This window comes from Papaver somniferum, chromosome 2, assembly GCF_003573695.1.
Source record: "Papaver somniferum cultivar HN1 chromosome 2, ASM357369v1, whole genome shotgun sequence".
Lineage (NCBI taxonomy): Eukaryota > Viridiplantae > Streptophyta > Magnoliopsida > Ranunculales > Papaveraceae > Papaver > Papaver somniferum.
Window position 1 is genome coordinate 27282661 of NC_039359.1, and position 19492 is coordinate 27302152.

General features: G+C 36.9%; 2 protein-coding genes and 1 pseudogene across 2 annotated transcripts; 1 reads left to right on the top strand and 2 right to left on the bottom strand.

Moving 5' to 3' along the window:
* The first annotated feature begins 4605 nt into the window (after positions 1-4605).
* Positions 4606-7751, top strand: LOC113347193. The gene is made up of 4 exons (XM_026590797.1): positions 4606-5212; positions 5306-5500; positions 6861-7042; positions 7213-7751. The coding sequence occupies exons 1-4, from the start codon at positions 4930-4932 to the stop codon at positions 7531-7533; spliced, it is 981 nt and encodes a 326-aa protein (XP_026446582.1). The 5' UTR covers positions 4606-4929; the 3' UTR covers positions 7534-7751.
* Positions 7752-9037: 1286 nt separating this feature from the next.
* Positions 9038-11264, bottom strand: LOC113353070 (annotated as a pseudogene).
* Positions 11265-12190: 926 nt separating this feature from the next.
* On the bottom strand, positions 12191-15876 carry LOC113350778 (beta-carotene isomerase D27, chloroplastic-like). Its single transcript, XM_026594899.1, has 7 exons — positions 15774-15876; positions 15597-15681; positions 13028-13127; positions 12861-12922; positions 12593-12699; positions 12391-12486; positions 12191-12234 (listed from the first exon to the last, which is right to left on the bottom strand). Exons 1-7 carry the CDS (start codon positions 15874-15876, stop codon positions 12191-12193), a joined length of 597 nt encoding a protein of 198 aa, XP_026450684.1.
* Between the last annotated feature and the right edge of the window lie 3616 nt (positions 15877-19492).

Genomic DNA, 19492 nt, shown 5'->3' on the forward strand with positions numbered 1-19492 from the left:
TCTCTTTGGCGTGCTCAGTTTTTACCCTATCTTCAGGGATATGAACTTGATGGCTATGTTAATGGCGACAAACCCTGTCCACCTGCAACTCTTGAAAACTCCCAAAACCCTAACCCTGAATATGCTCCTTGGCTGAAACAAGATCGCATTCTTCTAGGATGGATCTTCTCTTCTCCGACCCCTGCTGTACTACGTCAAGTTCATCGTCTTACCACATCTCGTGCAGTTTGGACCTCCCTGGAATCTCTATTTGCTTCTAAATCTGATGCACACATCCACCATCTTCAATGTGAGATTCGTGCACTGAAGAAAGGGTCTCTTTCTATGAGAGACTATATTGATCGAGATCGTGATCTTGTTGACAACCTTGCTGCTGCTGATACTACTGTGACTAACACCGAATTACGTCAATGTATTCTTGCTGGATTGGACTCCCCTTATGATGTTATAGTCACTTCTCTCACCACCTCCATGGGAACTATGAAACTTGAAGATTTCATCACATATCTTCTCACTTTTGAACTACGTGTTGAACAACAAACAAAGATGCTGAATTCTACACCTGTTGCTGCTGCTGCTTCTCGGAATTTTTATTCTCAGAATACTGGTCTTCTACCACGCCCTAATACTGGCACTTCTAATGCTGGTGCTCGACAGAGTACTGTTTGTCAGTTATGTGACAAACCTGGACATCTCTTTCCTATGTGCTGGAAGCGTTTTGATCGTAAATTCAAGCCACATCCTACTCGATGTAATCAGCCACCACAGTCACCTGCTCCTCGTGATTATGCTGTTGAAACACAAGGATCCTCCTCTTTTGATCCGTGGGTCCCTGACAGCGGTGCTACCGATCATATCACGAATGTTCTAGCTAGATTGCACCCTTATTCAGAATACACAGGTCCTGATGAAATAAAGATGGGTAACGGTTCTTCCATTCTGATTACTCATGTTGGTTCCTCAATACGAGGTACTCCTGGACGTAAGTTATATCTCAACAATACTCTATTTCCTCCTCAAATCTCTCATAATTTATTATCAGTCTCTCAGCTTACTACTGATAATGATGTATTGTTTGAGTTTCACCCTAAATTTTGTATTGTGAAGGATCAATACACGGGGAAGGTTCTTCTGCGCGGAAATAGGGTTGGTGGTCTCTATGTTCTTGGTGGTTCAAACACTTCTACGACAAGTCTTGTTGGTGAACGTGCTAGCTTACAAAACTGGCATTCTAGATTAGGACATCCTATGATGCGAACTGTGCGTCATGTTATTTCTAAATTTTCTCTTCCCGTTTCTAGTAGAAAACTAAGTTTTTGTTCTTCTTGCCATGAACATCGAAGTCATAAGTTGCCTTTTTCTTCGAGTAATACTATTTATTTGAATCCTCTTGATTTGATTGTCTCGGATGTTTGGGGTCCTTCTCATATTGTTTCTAATGATGGCTATCGATATTACATTATTTTTATTGATGCTTATTCTCGTTTTACATGGATGTTTCCTCTTACTCATAAGATGTCTACTCTATATTTCTTGTTTTCCAAAAACATGTTGAGAATCTTTTAATCGAAAGATAAAGATTTTTCAATCTGACAATGCTCTTGAATACCGTAAGCTTACACCCTATCTTCAACAAAATGGGATCTTTCATCGATTCTATTGTCCGCACACCTATGAGAAAAATGTATTAGTTGAACGTAGACATCGCCACATTCGTGAAACTGGACAAACATTATTGTCTACGGCCTCTATACCAACTTCTTATTGGTATGATGCGTTTTTAACTGCGTGTTATCTAATGAATATGGTACCTTCATCTGTTCTTGATAAAGCATCTCCGTATGAAATTTTGTTTGGTTCCCCTCCTGACTCTTCTCTTCGAGTGTTTGGATGTCTTTGTTTTCCCCATCTTCGTCCTTATCGAGCTCATAAGATTGATCCATCATCTTCTCCATGCATGTTCATTGGTTATAGTCCACAACATAACGGCTATAAGTGTCTTCATATCCCAACTGGTCGTGTATATGTTAGCAGGAACGTAGTTTTTGATGAGACCAACTTTCCTTTCGCGACATCCGTTGATCCATCTCCAACATCAACCTCTACTGATCAGGTGATATCTTCTCATTTGCACATCATATCTTCTATTCTAGTGTCTGTTAATTGCAGTCCATCATTGCCAACTAATACTCAAGGAATAGAGGTACATGATGTATTACAACAAGAGAAACCATCTGAAGATAATATTCTTCAGTCTACTCCAGGTATGCTCTTATCAGTGATTCTCTTCTTGAACCAACGTGTTATTCTCAAGATCAAGCTGACCCTAACTGACATCAAGCATCTGATAATGAATATAATGCTTTGATAAAAAATGGTACGTGGATATTAGTACCTTATCATCCTTCCATGAATCTGGTTGGCTGTAAATTGGTGTATCGCATAAAGCACAATGCTAATGATGAAATTGAGCGATTCAAAGATCGCCTTGTAGCAAAGGAAATCATCAACATGAAGATGTTGACTATGGTGAAACTTATAGTCATGTGGTGAAACCATGCACTATTCGTATCATTCTCACACTGGCCTTGTCTCATAATTGGTCTATTCTCACACTGGCCTTGTCTCATGGTAATCTTGAAGAGGAAGTCTAGATAAAACAACCTCCAGGTTATATGGATCCTAATTTCCCAACTTATGTCTGTAAACTTCAAAAATCACTTTATGGATTTAAGCAAGCACCACGTGCCTGGTATCACAGACTCTGTGCTTTTTGCTTCAACTGGGGTTTACTGCTTCTTAATGTGATTCTTCACTGTTTATTCAACGAGATGTTATTGGCATTGTTTTTCTTTTGGTCTACGTTGATGATATCATCCTCACTGGATCCAATACTTCAAGGTTGGATTCTATTCGTGCATCTCTACACAAAGAATTTGCAATTAAGGATCTCGGTTCCTTATCTTACTTTCTTGGAATTGAAGCAACTCGTAACTCTTCTGGTTTGTTTCTTACACAAAAAAGGTACACTCATGATCTTGTTATTCGAGCAAAAATGGACGGGGTTAAGCCGATTCAAACTCCAATGAGTACTTCTGGAGATATTTCATCTGATCATAGTACTTTATTAACAGATGCAACAGAATACAGAATTATAGTAGGAGCATTACAATACCTGACATTCACTCGTCCTGACATAGCTTATGTTGTCAAAAAAGCTTGTCAATTCATGCATGCACCAACAGAATTTCATTGGGCATTGGTTAAACGAATATTAAGGTATCTTAAACATACTTCCACTTATGGAATTCTTCTCAAGCCAGCTGATAATCTTCAATTATCTTTCACTGCCTACACGGATTCAGATTCGGCAGGTTCTTTAGAAGATCGGCGTTCTACCAGTGGATGATGTATCTATTTAAGTGGTAATATTATTTCTTGGAGTGCTCGTAAACATAAGACGGTTTCTCGATCTAGCACTGAAGCTGAGTACCGAGGACTTGCAATTTCCACTGCTGAAATCATGTGGATTCAATCTCTACTAAAAGAGTTCTAGATTTCTACACAATCTCCACCCATTCTGTGGTGTGATAATCTTGGAGCAACCTATCTTACTGTTAATCCAGTCTACAAAGCATATAGAAATTGATTATCACTTTGTTCGTGATCAAGTTACTTTAAAACTTCTTGATGTTCGATTCATTTCATCTAAAGATCAGATAGCAGATATTTTTACCAAGCCACCCTCTAAGGATCGTTTCAATTCACTGAGATTCAAGCTTATAGTTCAAGATGACCCGTTACGCTTGAGGGAGGGTATTGGAACAACGTAATAACTTAAGGAAAGTTCTAGAACTATGTTTCTAGAACTCTGTTATACATAGAAGTCTTTGTAACTTAGGAAACTTAGTATACTTGTGTTGCACGTATCTTTAAAAGACATACATATATAAATATATAGCATTCTTGTATATTGTAATTCATTCAATTAAGAATCGATAATTCAATCAAACCTTTGTTTATCTTCTCTTCTAACCCTAGTCTGTTATTTAAGCTAAACATATATCTCAACTTGCTCCGTTGTAGATGTTTGGGTAGGTCCTTTTTTGAGTTGGGTTTTCCTTTACTACAATTCTTTTCTTTGACCTAATGTTATTGGAACTAGTAAGATGTTTGTTGATGGATTTTATTTTATTTTGTATCTATCTTTTTGTAGAATCAAGATTGGGCGATCCAAATTCCAAACTTCCTAACAATTTAGTGTAGTCAAATGCTTGCGTACATCCGTTCAAGGAAGAAATGGTCTTGATTCTTATGAACGCAATTTTGAATTGTCCAGCACGGTTGGACTTTATGCAGGAACTCTTCTTAAACTTGCATTTCATTGACAACACTCCATTTATATATTTTTACTTAAAGTTAGGTCTACCTCTATCCCGCATATAATATCATCATTATCCAAACCGCGTGTTAGAAGCTCAGTTTACTATACTCCTTGTATGTCAGTGTCGGATGCCCACATGCACATGTTTTCTTAATAGTGGAGCACAGAGGCTAGATGGTACGTTACCAGATGTGAAAAAATGTTCGAGAATCTATTGTAATCCAAGCCTTCAAAAACGATCGCATAACTTTCTGATGAAGTTTACGACAGTGTTTAGCTTAGCATTATTGGTTTGCCATTGCAAATAGGGCATATCTCCAGATATTCTCAAACCGTGACCCACTTTGATTCTCGACAAGCAGGTCCATTTTCAATTAAATAAACAGTTACTATTACCATTCATCAGATTAGAAAAACAACACCAACGAAATAAAAACAACATTTACTACGTCCAAACCCCACAAAAACCAGACCGCGTCCCTCTTCATGTGATTTCTTTCATCTTCTTCACAGACAGTACCATTCTCTGAAATCAAACCATTGAAATGTCAGGTGGAGGTTTAACAATACTTGATGGAACTCAATTAAGAAGCATTAATCCAGTTTTACCAAATACATATACAACAGACGCCATTATTTCAGGAGCTGAGCTTGTTAAGATCGCTGATGATCAAATTTCTTCATCATTTTATAATTTTTCATTACCTGAATACATCAAATCAGATGCGGTTAAACGTGTCAATCTTGACTCTGTTACTCAACTTGATAAACAACAAGCTGAGTCTAAACTTTGTGAATACATTTTTGCTATTGCTGATGAATTGAAAGGTATAATTTTATTAATTTTGATTTCGTTTTTCTTTTTTTTTATTCTTTTTTTAGGAAGTTACTGATTTAGGGTTTGTGTGTTTTGGGATTTAGATGATCCAGTGATTGTATCGGTTTTGGATGGGAAGTCTCTTTGTATATTCTTGGAAGATGAAGATGATTTTGCAATGTTAGCAGAGAATTTATTTACAGATTTAGATGTTGAGGATACAGGAAAGATTACTAAGAGTGAGACAAGAAATGCTTTGCTTCATATGGGTGTTGAAATGGGGGTTCCTCCTTTCTCAGGTTTGCCTTTCTTTAAACTTTGAGTTTATACTCCTTTGTTGTCTTTGTTGCAGAATAATTTCATTTTTAGTTACACTAGCTTTTAGGTGTAGTTTTGTCTTGAACTGTTTTGCTTTTGGTTCATAATACAAACGAGAAGAATCTGGTATTCAATGAAACTGGTTAGGAATGAATAGAAACTGAGTCTGCATATGAGGAATGAGTAGTGTCAAAGTAAATGAAGGAATTCTATGGTGCCTAGATTTATGATTCCGGGTGTCAGTTTAAGAGCATGATACCATGATATGCAAAAAATTTATCAAAATTCTCACTGATTTGCATTCACACTGTTCACTTCAGTTTGTGCTAGTTTGCCATTACACGTACCAGAGCATGATACTGTGATATGCAATTAGGATTTAACCTCTTAAATAACAACCAATTGGGGCGACTCAAACGTCACCAACCACCCCTTAGTCCAAAGACAAGAGTTGAGAAGAAGGAACTCTTTTTGTGATTTCCCTACTTTATTTTGATATAATGGCTATTGCCATTCAGTTCCACTGATTATTTGATTCATGGAGGGTTAGCCTGTAACCCTTGCCAAAGATAAAAGGCGTGAGGTCCATTTTGTAAGAAATAAGCAGCATATACATGAGAATTCTGATGCATGACCTACTTTTTTGTCTTAAACTCACTAATTTGCATTCACTGTTCACTTCGACAGGTTAGTTTTGCATGCTTTTACCTTGTGTTGTCCCCTGGACAAGTTAGATAGAACATAGCCATTTTTGTTTGAAGAAGAGCTATTTTGGATTTAATCAGTGGGTATGCTGTTGGGTCTGCATTATGGAGTAAAGCCATTGTAGATCCTTTAATCTAATTTGCCTGATGTCTCTTTAAATATGTAAAATCCTTTAGATTCTGTCGCTGGTGGTATGTGATCCGTTTGGAGCTTTTGTGTTCTACTCCCCCTGTATTTTTATATCAACCCATTTTTTTTCCAGTAAAAGCAAAACATTAGTTTCAGGAATAGATTAGTAACTATTTTGCTGTAGTGCTAACTCTGGGTATGCTTCTTTTCTTTTCTTTCAGAGGGGTGCACAATTTTGCACTTATGATAGAATCTATAAATACTTTTTGCAAGCTGGCCTTAGGATCCACTAATCAGATCTTCCAGGATCAGTATCATAACATGTATTATATTGGATTACTTAGCACTATAACATTGTTGAAACCAGATGAGTTTGAACTTTTAATGTGTTTGCAATGCAATCAAAATGATATTGAGTATGACGGTCTATATGCTTTGCTAATGTGGAAATCCAATTATCATGTTAATTTTGCAATATCTTTATCATCCTAAGTGATTTTTGAACAGAATTCACTCATATAAATGACATCTTAAAGAAACACGGGGCTGAGGGGGATGAAGAGTTAGGTCAGGCACAATTTGCAGAGCTACTTCAGCTTGTTCTACAAGAATTAGCTGATGCATTGGCTGAAAAACCTATCGTGATTATCCAAAATGTCAAGATTATCAATGGTTCTAAGCTACGAAAGGTCAATACTATTACACCTCTCCCTACCTATCTGTTTTCTCTTTGTTGAAATTTTACAGAATTGCTGGTATTACTCATTGGTAAACTCTAATAGAGTAGCATCAGTGTTTCTTTTTTTTTATCATTGCCCTTCTTTTATACATACTGATGATGTATTGAATAGCCGTGCAGTTTTTTGTTGATGAGAAGCAGTTGAACAATTTGATAGAGAAAGTATCCCAAGATATAGATGTTAGCAAAGATAAAAAATGGTGTGTGGAGAAAACAAGGAAATTCCTCGAGGAAAACGGGTCACAAATTGGTCTTCCATCAACAGAAGCCAATGAATCCGTGGTTCATCTTTTTGATCAGGTATTTTCTGATGTTGATAAGAATGGCAAGAATGACTATGAATTAGGGAAAGATGACTTTCGAGCACTTGTGAAAGATATTCTTGAGAATTTCGCCCAGCAACTTGATACGAATCCTGTTTTTCATGGTCTAGATTGCTGATGCCGATTGGTATGTAGTTTATGTCGTTTGATGGACCACTACTTTCTACGCTTTATCATATATGTTATATTTATGATTTCTCTATCTACGCGGCCCTTTTAGTGTACTATATGGGAGCCCCTACTAAAATATTGAAATATCAGTACAAACAATTTAATGCTTATATATAAGGGTGCTTAAGGTGATATAAACCTTGACGAACTGCTTTTATACCTGAATCTTAGGCTCTCTTTTTTTCCAAGTTATTTTGCATGACATTTGCTCCATTTTGAGTTCAGAACAATGAAAAAGAAAGAGAACAAGAGAAATGGAGGAGGGCTGTGACGAGGACTGAGATTAAGATGTTAGACTTTAAGTTCGACTCAAAGTGTTGTAACCTTAAACAAATTATGATTTGGTGATAAGGATTGAACTTTGAACGTGCTTAAATTTATGGCTGCTGTAGCATACCTATTCCTTGAAGCAAAATGTTCTCTTAGAATTTGTCTTTGATATTGGAACAGTTTGTTTTAACCTGAGAATTCCTTATCACTCTATGAAGGTTTTTCTGAAAATGTACATACTAATCACGTAGAGCAGAGTAGGTATTAGCACGACTGGGAACAGAAACTCTTTCTGTGAGATGGATTGGGGGACACTTCAGAGATGTGTCTTTAAACACTAGAGTAATAGGATTAATGGCAGCCAAGATCAGTCGGTCTCTTAATCAGTTCACCAAGCTTTTGTTTTTCCATAAACTACTGTATTAAGCAGGAAGCTATATAATTTCTTTTGCCTACTGCCTTGCCTTGCCTTGCCCCTCTAGCCTAATTCTTTCTTTTCAAAACCAAAGAACTTTTCCCACAGATTAGTAGTGGGTAGAGCCAGAAAAGTGCACCATTAATGCCAAAAATGACCCACCACTTAAGAGATGTTTTGTACTCGTTTAAGTTGTTTGGTGGTTTTGTATTGAAACAGAAATGGATGGACCCCTTCATTACCTCAATTAGGAAACAGAATAGACAGCATTAGAATCTCTATTTCTCTGCCAAAAAGTTTTGTTGGAACTTCATTCCTTTGGTGATAATTGAGTTTTTGCTTGGAGGGTGGTGGTGGGAGACAGATTTTGTTGATAGAATACCATTTCAAATATGTGTTTGGGGTTCGCATTCTTTTTATTTATTTTTAGGAGGTCAAACTGAAACCAATACCATTCTCCTTGAGCTTCTTCATAATTGACTACTCAACTTGAAAGGGGTATGATGAACTCAACTGATGACAAAGAAAGAAAAGATTCTTGTAGGACCTCACATAAGACCCAGTCAATTGAATCAGCAGAGACATTTTTTTGCCTTGACAACAACCACCTCCTTCTCCTTTGTGCTGAAACTTGGAATTCATTCATATACTTGCTTACTACATAATTAAACATCATTAAAAAAGTTGATTAATTGGGTGATTATAATTTACTTGAAGGCTCTTCTTCATGGAATTGACACCACCACATCACATACATAATACACATTTCAAAAGTAGTCTGTGGGGCATAATGAAACTGTGGCACCAGTACATATGTACATTAATGTCGCCGCTAAGCTTGAACCAACTAATCATCTGATTATCTATCTATACGTTTGGAGTTCTCAGCTTCTGTTTACAAGGTTGAACATCCTGAAGTGTTCTTTTGTTTTGATTTGCATAAGAACTTGTAGCATGGTTGTTTAAATGCTGGATCATTTGCTTGTGCCGGAGGTTCTTGTCCGAAGATCATTTCGCAGCTCATATCCTCAAAATCTGCAGTGTTGGGTTATCAAATTGATTAATCACACTATTAAATCACGCTATTCACAAGTAAGGGAGAAAAGAACATTTTTTTATTTTGTGCACCCCACTCTGTGGAAAAGGGGGCGCATATGGTAGTGAGTAACTAAACATCCTCTATTTAATTGGTGCACTTTAATATAAACGTGTCCAAAGATTCAGTGACATGGAAATGAGCCAATGATGTGATACGTTGTCCTCATGGTGGTGAACGCAATGAGTAAAAACTTGTGACTTGACCATTCTTTTGCTTGCTAGCTAGCTATTAAGGCAACTTGGCTTCTCATTCACTTGCCTAATAGGTGCTATAGTTAGTCGACAATGATTTATAGGACCCAATGAATGAATTTCTCCTCGCTCTCTGGCTCTCTCCCCAATTTTTTTTTTTTTTTTTGATCAGACCCAAATGTTTCTAAATGGCTGCATGAGAGCAGTGCAACGTGATATCATCATCTTATTCGACTTTCATCATTTTAAAGCACAACTAGCGGTCACAAAATCAGACCATAATTATGAATTTGATGACGCTATAAACATTACTTTTTCAGCTCCACCCTGTAATTTGCGTAACATCATCATGCACCCAAGGAAATCTCTAGCTACTTGCATTTGAAGCTGTTCACTAGTGCCTTAACCAAAATGATTATTTTCCGGTGATGGCCCTATGACCTATGACCTCATTTTCGAAACTGTACTCTTTTTTGTTTGATTAGATGCTTAAAACGACCTAAATTAGCTCACCCACTGATTACGTGCTTACGACGGTTACCCCTCATGTTTCTCGAGCCCCATGTTTAGGCTTTCTTTGTCGACATTATTTATTTATACAGTATCTATATAACAAATTCATATACTGTAATTCATCGTAAAAGTATACTGAGACCAGAATAAAGAGATTGCTTACTTGGAACCATGTTAACTGGCATTCCTAAAGAGTCCTTAATGAACTTCTGCGATGGCATCTTACATAGGTTTACGCACATCCCTACACATTTGCTCTCTTCCAAAAACCTGCATTTCTTGATGTACTACATTCTTCTCTTTTCTTCCTTCCACTTCAGACTCCTTGATCTTCATTTCAAAATGAAATACGAAAGTCACCTCATTAGTAATCAATGTTCCTATATCATTAAATTAATTATTCAAAAATAACAAAAAGATCAATCTATGGGTGGTATTGCAAAATATACCTCACTGCGTCCAACAAGCCAAACACAAAATAAGGTTGTGAACTTTGCAAAAAATTCTCTTTTAAACTGCGATTGTGGTATAGAGTTTCGCACGAAAGAATGGATGGGTTTAGGGAAGGCTTTATTAAGAGCTTGAAGAACCAATCCTTGCTGATGATCTATATTTCCATTGGAACTTCGATGAAGTGCTGCTGCTGCCTCTACCAAACCTTCATAACCAGTCCTCTCATTCTTCATCCCTATTATAGTGGAAATAACACATAAATTAATATCCTGAGTGATGATCAAGTTAGAGTTAATTATACTGTATTAAAGACAGAGATGAAAAAGTAATAAGAACCTGAAATAAGTTGGATACATCGAGATAGGTAGTGAATGGCAATACGATCGAACCAGCTATCAGTATAAACTGTACTACTCGATGATGTGCTGCTAATAATGGTGTCTGGTATTACACTGATGCTACTTGCAGTAGTAGCAGCACTTGGTCTTTTCAGTACTGATTTTATTTTCATCGAAGAACATCGTCGCGTACTCGTCTTTTGGTTGGTTATCGAACGCAAACTAGTGAAGGAATGAAGATTAGTAGCGCTGCCTCTTTGAGACTGTAATATCATTTGTGCCTCCATGTATACGTACTGAACTGTTTTTCGGCGAAAGAAGGAGAGAAAAGAGAGGGAGAAGGGGTGATGTGGAGCAATTTAGCTTAATTAATATATGAAGTGGTGTGCGTTGTGTGTGTGTATATATATTGTTGATGAAGAAGAAGTTTTATCGAAGGGAATAATCAAAAAGGTATCTCAAGAATCTTCAAAATCATAATTATAATTAAGTGGATCGATCAAATAAAAATATATATAATTAAGTGGGAAAAGGTACAAAATTAGCACTAAAGTTTTTGTTTGTTTGTAGTTGAGGAATCGTTAATATCATTTCAGCATTAAGATGCCATTCTGGCATTCTCTCTTAATTTGGCCGGCACTTTGTCCGCATACGTATACGCATCTCACAACTACATATGTAGGTATAATTTGCTGCTTATCATCCAGACTCTTCGCTAAAAGATAAAAGAATGTGATCCATTATATCACACCTAACACTTGGGGGCATTTGTTGAGCGAGTATCGTGTCCTCCCGAATCCCAACATTTAGAGCTTGGAGCCTTGGAGACGCAAGACGCAGACCGGATGGGACGCAGACACACAAAACAAAACAAAAAAAGGCACTATGGTACCAGTCAAAAACGAAAGCACTTTCAGTTTGCCATGACACATATGGTTGCATAATTTGAATTTGTTTAGAATATAAAACTATTTAAGGGTGTATCAGGTAATGTGCCATTGCCAAATTTGGCTTAATACCTACAGGATCTTGTTAAACTTGTTCTCGCATAACATAAGCATAGCTCTGATCTTTGGTGATGATCTCTGTTAAACCATGAAATCACTTCGCTGCTGGTTCCATCGATATACTTAGTTTTCCATGTGGCGCATTAGCATTTAGGCAGTAGTAGTATTACCGGACAAGAGCACATACACGAGGTCACGTGAGCAAGGTCCGTCGGTGCTTATTTAATTTAGAGAAATATGATAGGTAAATTAATAGTAGAGTGATATGATTGTTTAATTGGTCCTAAAGCTAGCTGGGTTGTCATCACCGTTGATTTCTTACGAAGTGGAACAAACACGAGTTTGCTTTTGCTTTGCTATGCCTGCAAAATCACAGCATCATCATAAGAAATCGATCATAAAAGAAGAAAAACATCATCATTAATATTTATTTTGATAATTGCATTTTCAAATTACCAAAAATAATTGTCAGTTAATTATATATTAACATTGCAAATACTTAGTAGTTTAGTGCTTACATAGTATCTTATAGCATGGTTGCTTGGTTGCTGGATCATCTACTGCTGCGGGAGGATCCTGTCCGTAGAACATTTCGCAACTCATGTCATCAAAATCTGTCAAGTCAAATGATATTGACAGAATTACTTAATGGACGCACACCGATACACATTAAATAATGTTGCAGAGAATGAATAAGATAGATCAACCAATTGTGCTTACCGGGTTTCATATAGATAGGAGTTCCAAATGAATCCTTAATAAACTTCTGCGATGGCATCTTACACAGGTTTACGCACATCCCTACACATTTGCTCTCCTCCAAGAGCCTAGCTCACCCCCAGAATATGAAAATAACCGAAAAACATAAATCATCTCTTCATATAAAATAATAATGGCCGATCAAAAAAAATAATATACGATCTATGTGCAATATGTGTGTGTTTGTGTATCCGTGAGTCTGTGGAAAGCATATATATAAAATGCTTACCTGCATTTGGGGATGTGAACTACATTCTTCTCCATTTTTCCTTCTATCTCAGATTCCTTCACCTGAATATAGTTATGAATGTATCAATGATAGTAGTAGTACTTGCAAAAAATCGGAAAGAGTACTCAAGAAAGAGCTCTAGCTACAGCTAATATTTTCAAACATACCTGGCAAGGTCCAACCAGCCAAGCGAAAAATAGGGTGGTGAAAGTAGCAAAAAATTCTCTCTTGAACTTTGATTCTGGTATCAATACCTTAATTTGTGTCCTCCATGTAAACAATGAAACAGATAAAGAAAATTAAGCAAGAGTAAACTAATTTTGTAAGTAACGACCACTTTGTTGGTTAAACTTCAACATAGAAGTCACTAACAAGCTGGTTAGGACAAGATTAGGAAATTGATGTAATCCTAAGGGAATTAGAAGTCATCTAGTTCTAAGAAAAGGAAAGACATGTAATAAGGTAATAGGACTAGGAAAAGGAATTCATAGTTCTATATATATATGATCACCAAAGTTGTGGTTTGATCATATGAGCAAGATTAGAGCTTGTGTTTAGTTTTGAGAGATTTTCTAAACATCAATAAAGAGAGTTGTCTTTATATAAGCTAAGTTTCATCTTGCAGTTGCCATTAATTGGTATCAGAGCTTGTTTCTGAGCCATGGAAAACGAAACCACCATTGTGGGTGCAAAACAGTTCACGCCACCATCAATACAAGTTCCAATCCTCAACGCCACAAACTACACAGTATGGGCCATGAGAATGAAAGTACTGATGAAAATCTACAAAGTTTGGGAAACAATTGATCCTGGTACATTGGACCCAGACAAAAACAATGTTGCCATTGGATTACTCTTTCAAGCAATACCAGAATGTCTTGTTTTACAAGTTGGTGAACAGGAAACTTCAAAGAAAATTTGGGATGCAATAAAGGCACGTAATCACGGAGCTGATCGAGTTAAAGAAGCCCGTATGCAAACCTTAATGTCTGAATTTGAAAGAGTGAAGATGAAAGACACTGATACTATTGATAGCTTTGCAGGAAAGCTATCAGAGATAGCCTCAAAAGATGCGTCACTTGGACAATCCATTGATGAAGATAAACTGGTAAAGAAATTTCTCAATAGTTTACCAAGATCCAAGTATATTCATATCATAGCTTCTCTCGAGGTAAACCTAGTATGTACCTGAATTATTCACGAACCAAATACTAACAAATCTTGTAATCTATGTTTCAAGATATGAATTCAACAAGAACGAGTCTTGTAGGTTCTTTATATTTGAGTTAATATTATCTATGTTTAGATACGTACAACCTGTGATATTTCAATATTACATTAAGATCGAAATGCATATTTTCCAAGAACTAACATTATACATGGTTCAGGTACCCGAATCATAATGTATATTCTTTTATGTGATTTCAAGACATATTTCTCACATGCTTACGCGGACTCCTTACAAGAGTTCCATACAAACAGAGAAAGTGTTTTCTTGAATCTCAAGTTATCTTAGATTGAATTCTAAGCTACCCTCAGTCTTGAAAATCTATAAATAGAGAGACTCAGACAAGCATTAAAAATTCAATCCTTGATGCTTCCGTGTCATAGTTATTTGCTAGAGTCATTCTCTATAAACCTAGGTTTTCTATGAGAAATATAATTAGGTTTAGGACTTAAAGACTTCACTTAGGAATTCATGAATCCAGGTCTGATTATCTTTACCTTGATAGTTCGTGTATCCTGATTTTGTTCATTATGTTATCGAGGTTTTAGTAATCTGTTTCAGGAATGAGATAGATAGAAATCATAAAGTTATTTTCATCTCAGACTTTGTGATTCCTCAAGATAGATATATGAATATTTTTTTTCCTAAGTGATTAGTTTTAAGGTTGTTATTGAGAGGTGATTAATAATCCAGTCTTCTCATCTAACTAAGTGAAAGTGTTCCGGATTTGTGATGTTTGCTAGTTTTGTCTGTTACAAATAGATTTCCAAGCCTTGATCTATTCAATCTAAATGGAAATCAATTAGGCTTATCTGTTAAAGGAAGATTGGTATCAAATGTCTTCACTCAGGCTGAAGAAACTCTTAGGCTGTAAAGGACTTCAGCTAAGAAAATCAATTGCGTAGAGCCTTTCGAGGTTCAAGAGATGTAAGGAGCATGACTGCGGCTGAATTGCTTGGAGGGTGGATTCGGTCTCAACTAAATCACAGTCAAAAGTATGATAGTAGGCTAGTGTCTGTTCCGGCTTAATACAATTCGACGTTCAATTATGGACGAGGTCCCGGAGTTTTTCTCCAGGTACAGTTTTCCTCGTTAACAAAACTTCTGGTGTCTTATGTGTTTTCATTTTCCGCATTATATTGTTTTATCTTTATATGGAAATAACATAAGTAGTATGTAATCAGTTCTAGTAGATATATCCATATTAATTGTGATCGATTACGAGACTCGTTCTTGTAGAATTCGTATCTTGAAAGATAGATAACAAGTTTCATACTTGGCAGAATTCGGAGCCAATTATTTGGAGACGACTAGATTGATCTTGGATATTGATTTTTGAGATCGCACGTCCAACTCTTCTAAACAATCAGGTTCATGGACTCCACTGCTAGACTTTCTGATTATGAAGAGGTAGAGATATAAAATCTATATACATATTATCAAGGATCATTGAGTTGGTGTACTTGCAATTATATTAGGTTTCATATAATGGTGGTATACTTGGTAACCTTTCCTTTTCAGCAGCCGTTGGAAGTAGAGTTGTTGGGTTTTCACCCATTAGCGAATCATATGCCCTATGGTTGGTACCCACTCCTATACTTGTATCAGGATCATTAAGTTCGTATACTTGCAATTGTATTAGGTTTTGTCCATATAAATTTTCGAACGAAAAGTTGGTGGTATACTTGGTACCCTCTCCTTTTCAGCAGCCGTTGAGAATACAGTTGTTGGGTTATTTTTACCCATTAGCGAATCATGCCCAGCTGCCCGCGGTTGGCCATCCAACATTCGCAATTTGTCCTCCAACGCAAGCGTTTCTTCACCAACCGCCCCCGACCCAATCCACGCAGGGCATTCCTGATCCCATGGCACACTTCTTCTTCTACCGCTCACTCATTTTACCATAGTGAAAAAATACAATTGCCCATCCATATAGTTTTGCAAGGTTTTGGATTTGTTGATTACCATCTGAATTTCCCTAATGATTCAGATAGTTTTTACATGCTCTTTGTTTTTTTCTTCAATTTTCCTTTCTCTCCCGCTAGGAGCTCAAGCCTCATCCGATCATTTCTGTTTTATTTTTGCTTTATTAAAAAATTCTCAACACGAGATTTGCACTAAAATAAATGGAAATGGAAGTCCTTCGACCCTAAGTTTGCACATTTCTTACTGCTTTTCGTTTTAGATCGTTTTCACATCATGGTTTTTATCAGATTGGCATTGCTCTTTTGGAACAACGTTATAACTTAAGGAAAGTTCTAGAACTATGTTTCTAGAACTCTGCAATACATAGAAGTCTTTGTAACTTAGGAAACTTAGTATACTTGTGTTGCACGTATCTTTAAAGACGTACATATATAAATATAGCACTCTTGTATATTGTAATTCATTCAATTAAGAACCGATAATTCAATCAAACCTTTGTTTATCTTCTCTTCTAATCCTAGTTTGTTATTTAAGCTAAACCTATATCTCAACTTAGTATCATCCTGGTTGTAATCTTCATGTCTTCCGCTGCCTCTACTGTTTCTATAATTTCAACACTTCTTCAATCTTCTCAATCTATGATGGCTTCCTCTATTTTTTCACAACCTCATCATATCATCACTGTTAAACTCGATGAAACCAATTATTCTCTTTGGCGTGCTCAGTTTTTACCCTATCTTCAGGGATATGAACTTGATGGCTATGTTAATGGCGACAAACCCTGTCCACCTGCAACTCTTGAAAACTCCCAAAACCCTAACCCTGAATATGCTCCTTGGCTGAAACAAGATCGCATTCTTCTAGGATGGATCTTCTCTTCTCCGACCCCTGCTGTACTACGTCAAGTTCATCGTCTTACCACATCTCGTGCAGTTTGGACCTCCCTGGAATCTCTATTTGCTTCTAAATCTGATGCACACATCCACCATCTTCAATGTGAGATTCGTGCACTGAAGAAAGGGTCTCTTTCTATGAGAGACTATATTGATCGAGATCGTGATCTTGTTGACAACCTTGCTGCTGCTGATACTACTGTGACTAACACCGAATTACGTCAATGTATTCTTGCTGGATTGGACTCCCCTTATGATGTTATAGTCACTTCTCTCACCACCTCCATGGGAACTATGAAACTTGAAGATTTCATCACATATCTTCTCACTTTTGAACTACGTGTTGAACAACAAACAAAGATGCTGAATTCTACACCTGTTGCTGCTGCTGCTTCTCGGAATTTTTATTCTCAGAATACTGGTCTTCTACCACGCCCTAATACTGGCACTTCTAATGCTGGTGCTCGACAGAGTACTGTTTGTCAGTTATGTGACAAACCTGGACATCTCTTTCCTATGTGCTGGAAGCGTTTTGATCGTAAATTCAAGCCACATCCTACTCGATGTAATCAGCCACCACAGTCACCTGCTCCTCGTGATTATGCTGTTGAAACACAAGGATCCTCCTCTTTTGATCCGTGGGTCCCTGACAGCGGTGCTACCGATCATATCACGAATGTTCTAGCTAGATTGCACCCTTATTCAGAATACACAGGTCCTGATGAAATAAAGATGGGTAACGGTTCTTCCATTCTGATTACTCATGTTGGTTCCTCAATACGAGGTACTCCTGGACGTAAGTTATATCTCAACAATACTCTATTTCCTCCTCAAATCTCTCATAATTTATTATCAGTCTCTCAGCTTACTACTGATAATGATGTATTGTTTGAGTTTCACCCTAAATTTTGTATTGTGAAGGATCAATACACGGGGAAGGTTCTTCTGCGCGGAAATAGGGTTGGTGGTCTCTATGTTCTTGGTGGTTCAAACACTTCTACGACAAGTCTTGTTGGTGAACGTGCTAGCTTACAAAACTGGCATTCTAGATTAGGACATCCTATGATGCGAACTGTGCGTCATGTTATTTCTAAATTTTCTCTTCCCGTTTCTAGTAGAAAACTAAGTTTTTGTTCTTCTTGCCATGAACATCGAAGTCATAAGTTGCCTTTTTCTTCGAGTAATACTATTTATTTGAATCCTCTTGATTTGATTGTCTCGGATGTTTGGGGTCCTTCTCATATTGTTTCTAATGATGGCTATCGATATTACATTATTTTTATTGATGCTTATTCTCGTTTTACATGGATGTTTCCTCTTACTCATAAGATGTCTACTCTATATTTCTTGTTTTCCAAAAACATGTTGAGAATCTTTTAATCGAAAGATAAAGATTTTTCAATCTGACAATGCTCTTGAATACCGTAAGCTTACACCCTATCTTCAACAAAATGGGATCTTTCATCGATTCTATTGTCCGCCACCTATGAGAAAAATGTATTAGTTGAACGTAGACATCGCCACATTCGTGAAACTGGACAAACATTATTGTCTACGGCCTCTATACCAACTTCTTATTGGTATGATGCGTTTTTAACTGCGTGTTATCTAATGAATATGGTACCTTCATCTGTTCTTGATAAAGCATCTCCGTATGAAATTTTTTTGGTTCCCCTCCTGATTACTCTTCTCTTCGAGTGTTTGGATGTCTTTGTTTTCCCCATCTTCGTCCTGTCCTATCGAGCTCATAAGATTGATCCATCATCTTCTCCATGCATGTTCATTGGTTATAGTCCACAACATAACGGCTATAAGTGTCTTCATATCCCAACTGGTCGTGTATATGTTAGCAGGAACGTAGTTTTTGATGAGACCAACTTTCCTTTCGCGACATCCGTTGATCCATCTCCAACATCAACCTCTACTGATCAGGTGATATCTTCTCATTTGCACATCATATCTTCTATTCTAGTGTCTGTTAATTGCAGTCCATCATTGCCAACTAATACTCAAGGAATAGAGGTACATGATGTATTACAACAAGAGAAACCATCTGAAGATAATATTCTTCAGTCTACTCCAGGTATGCTCTTATCAGTGATTCTCTTCTTGAACCAACGTGTTATTCTCAAGATCAAGCTGACCCTAACTGACATCAAGCATCTGATAATGAATATAATGCTTTGATAAAAAATGGTACGTGGATATTAGTACCTTATCATCCTTCCATGAATCTGGTTGGCTGTAAATTGGTGTATCGCATAAAGCACAATGCTAATGATGAAATTGAGCGATTCAAAGATCGCCTTGTAGCAAAGGAAATCATCAACATGAAGATGTTGACTATGGTGAAACTTATAGTCATGTGGTGAAACCATGCACTATTCGTATCATTCTCACACTGGCCTTGTCTCATAATTGGTCTATTCTCACACTGGCCTTGTCTCATGGTAATCTTGAAGAGGAAGTCTAGATAAAACAACCTCCAGGTTATATGGATCCTAATTTCCCAACTTATGTCTGTAAACTTCAAAAATCACTTTATGGATTTAAGCAAGCACCACGTGCCTGGTATCACAGACTCT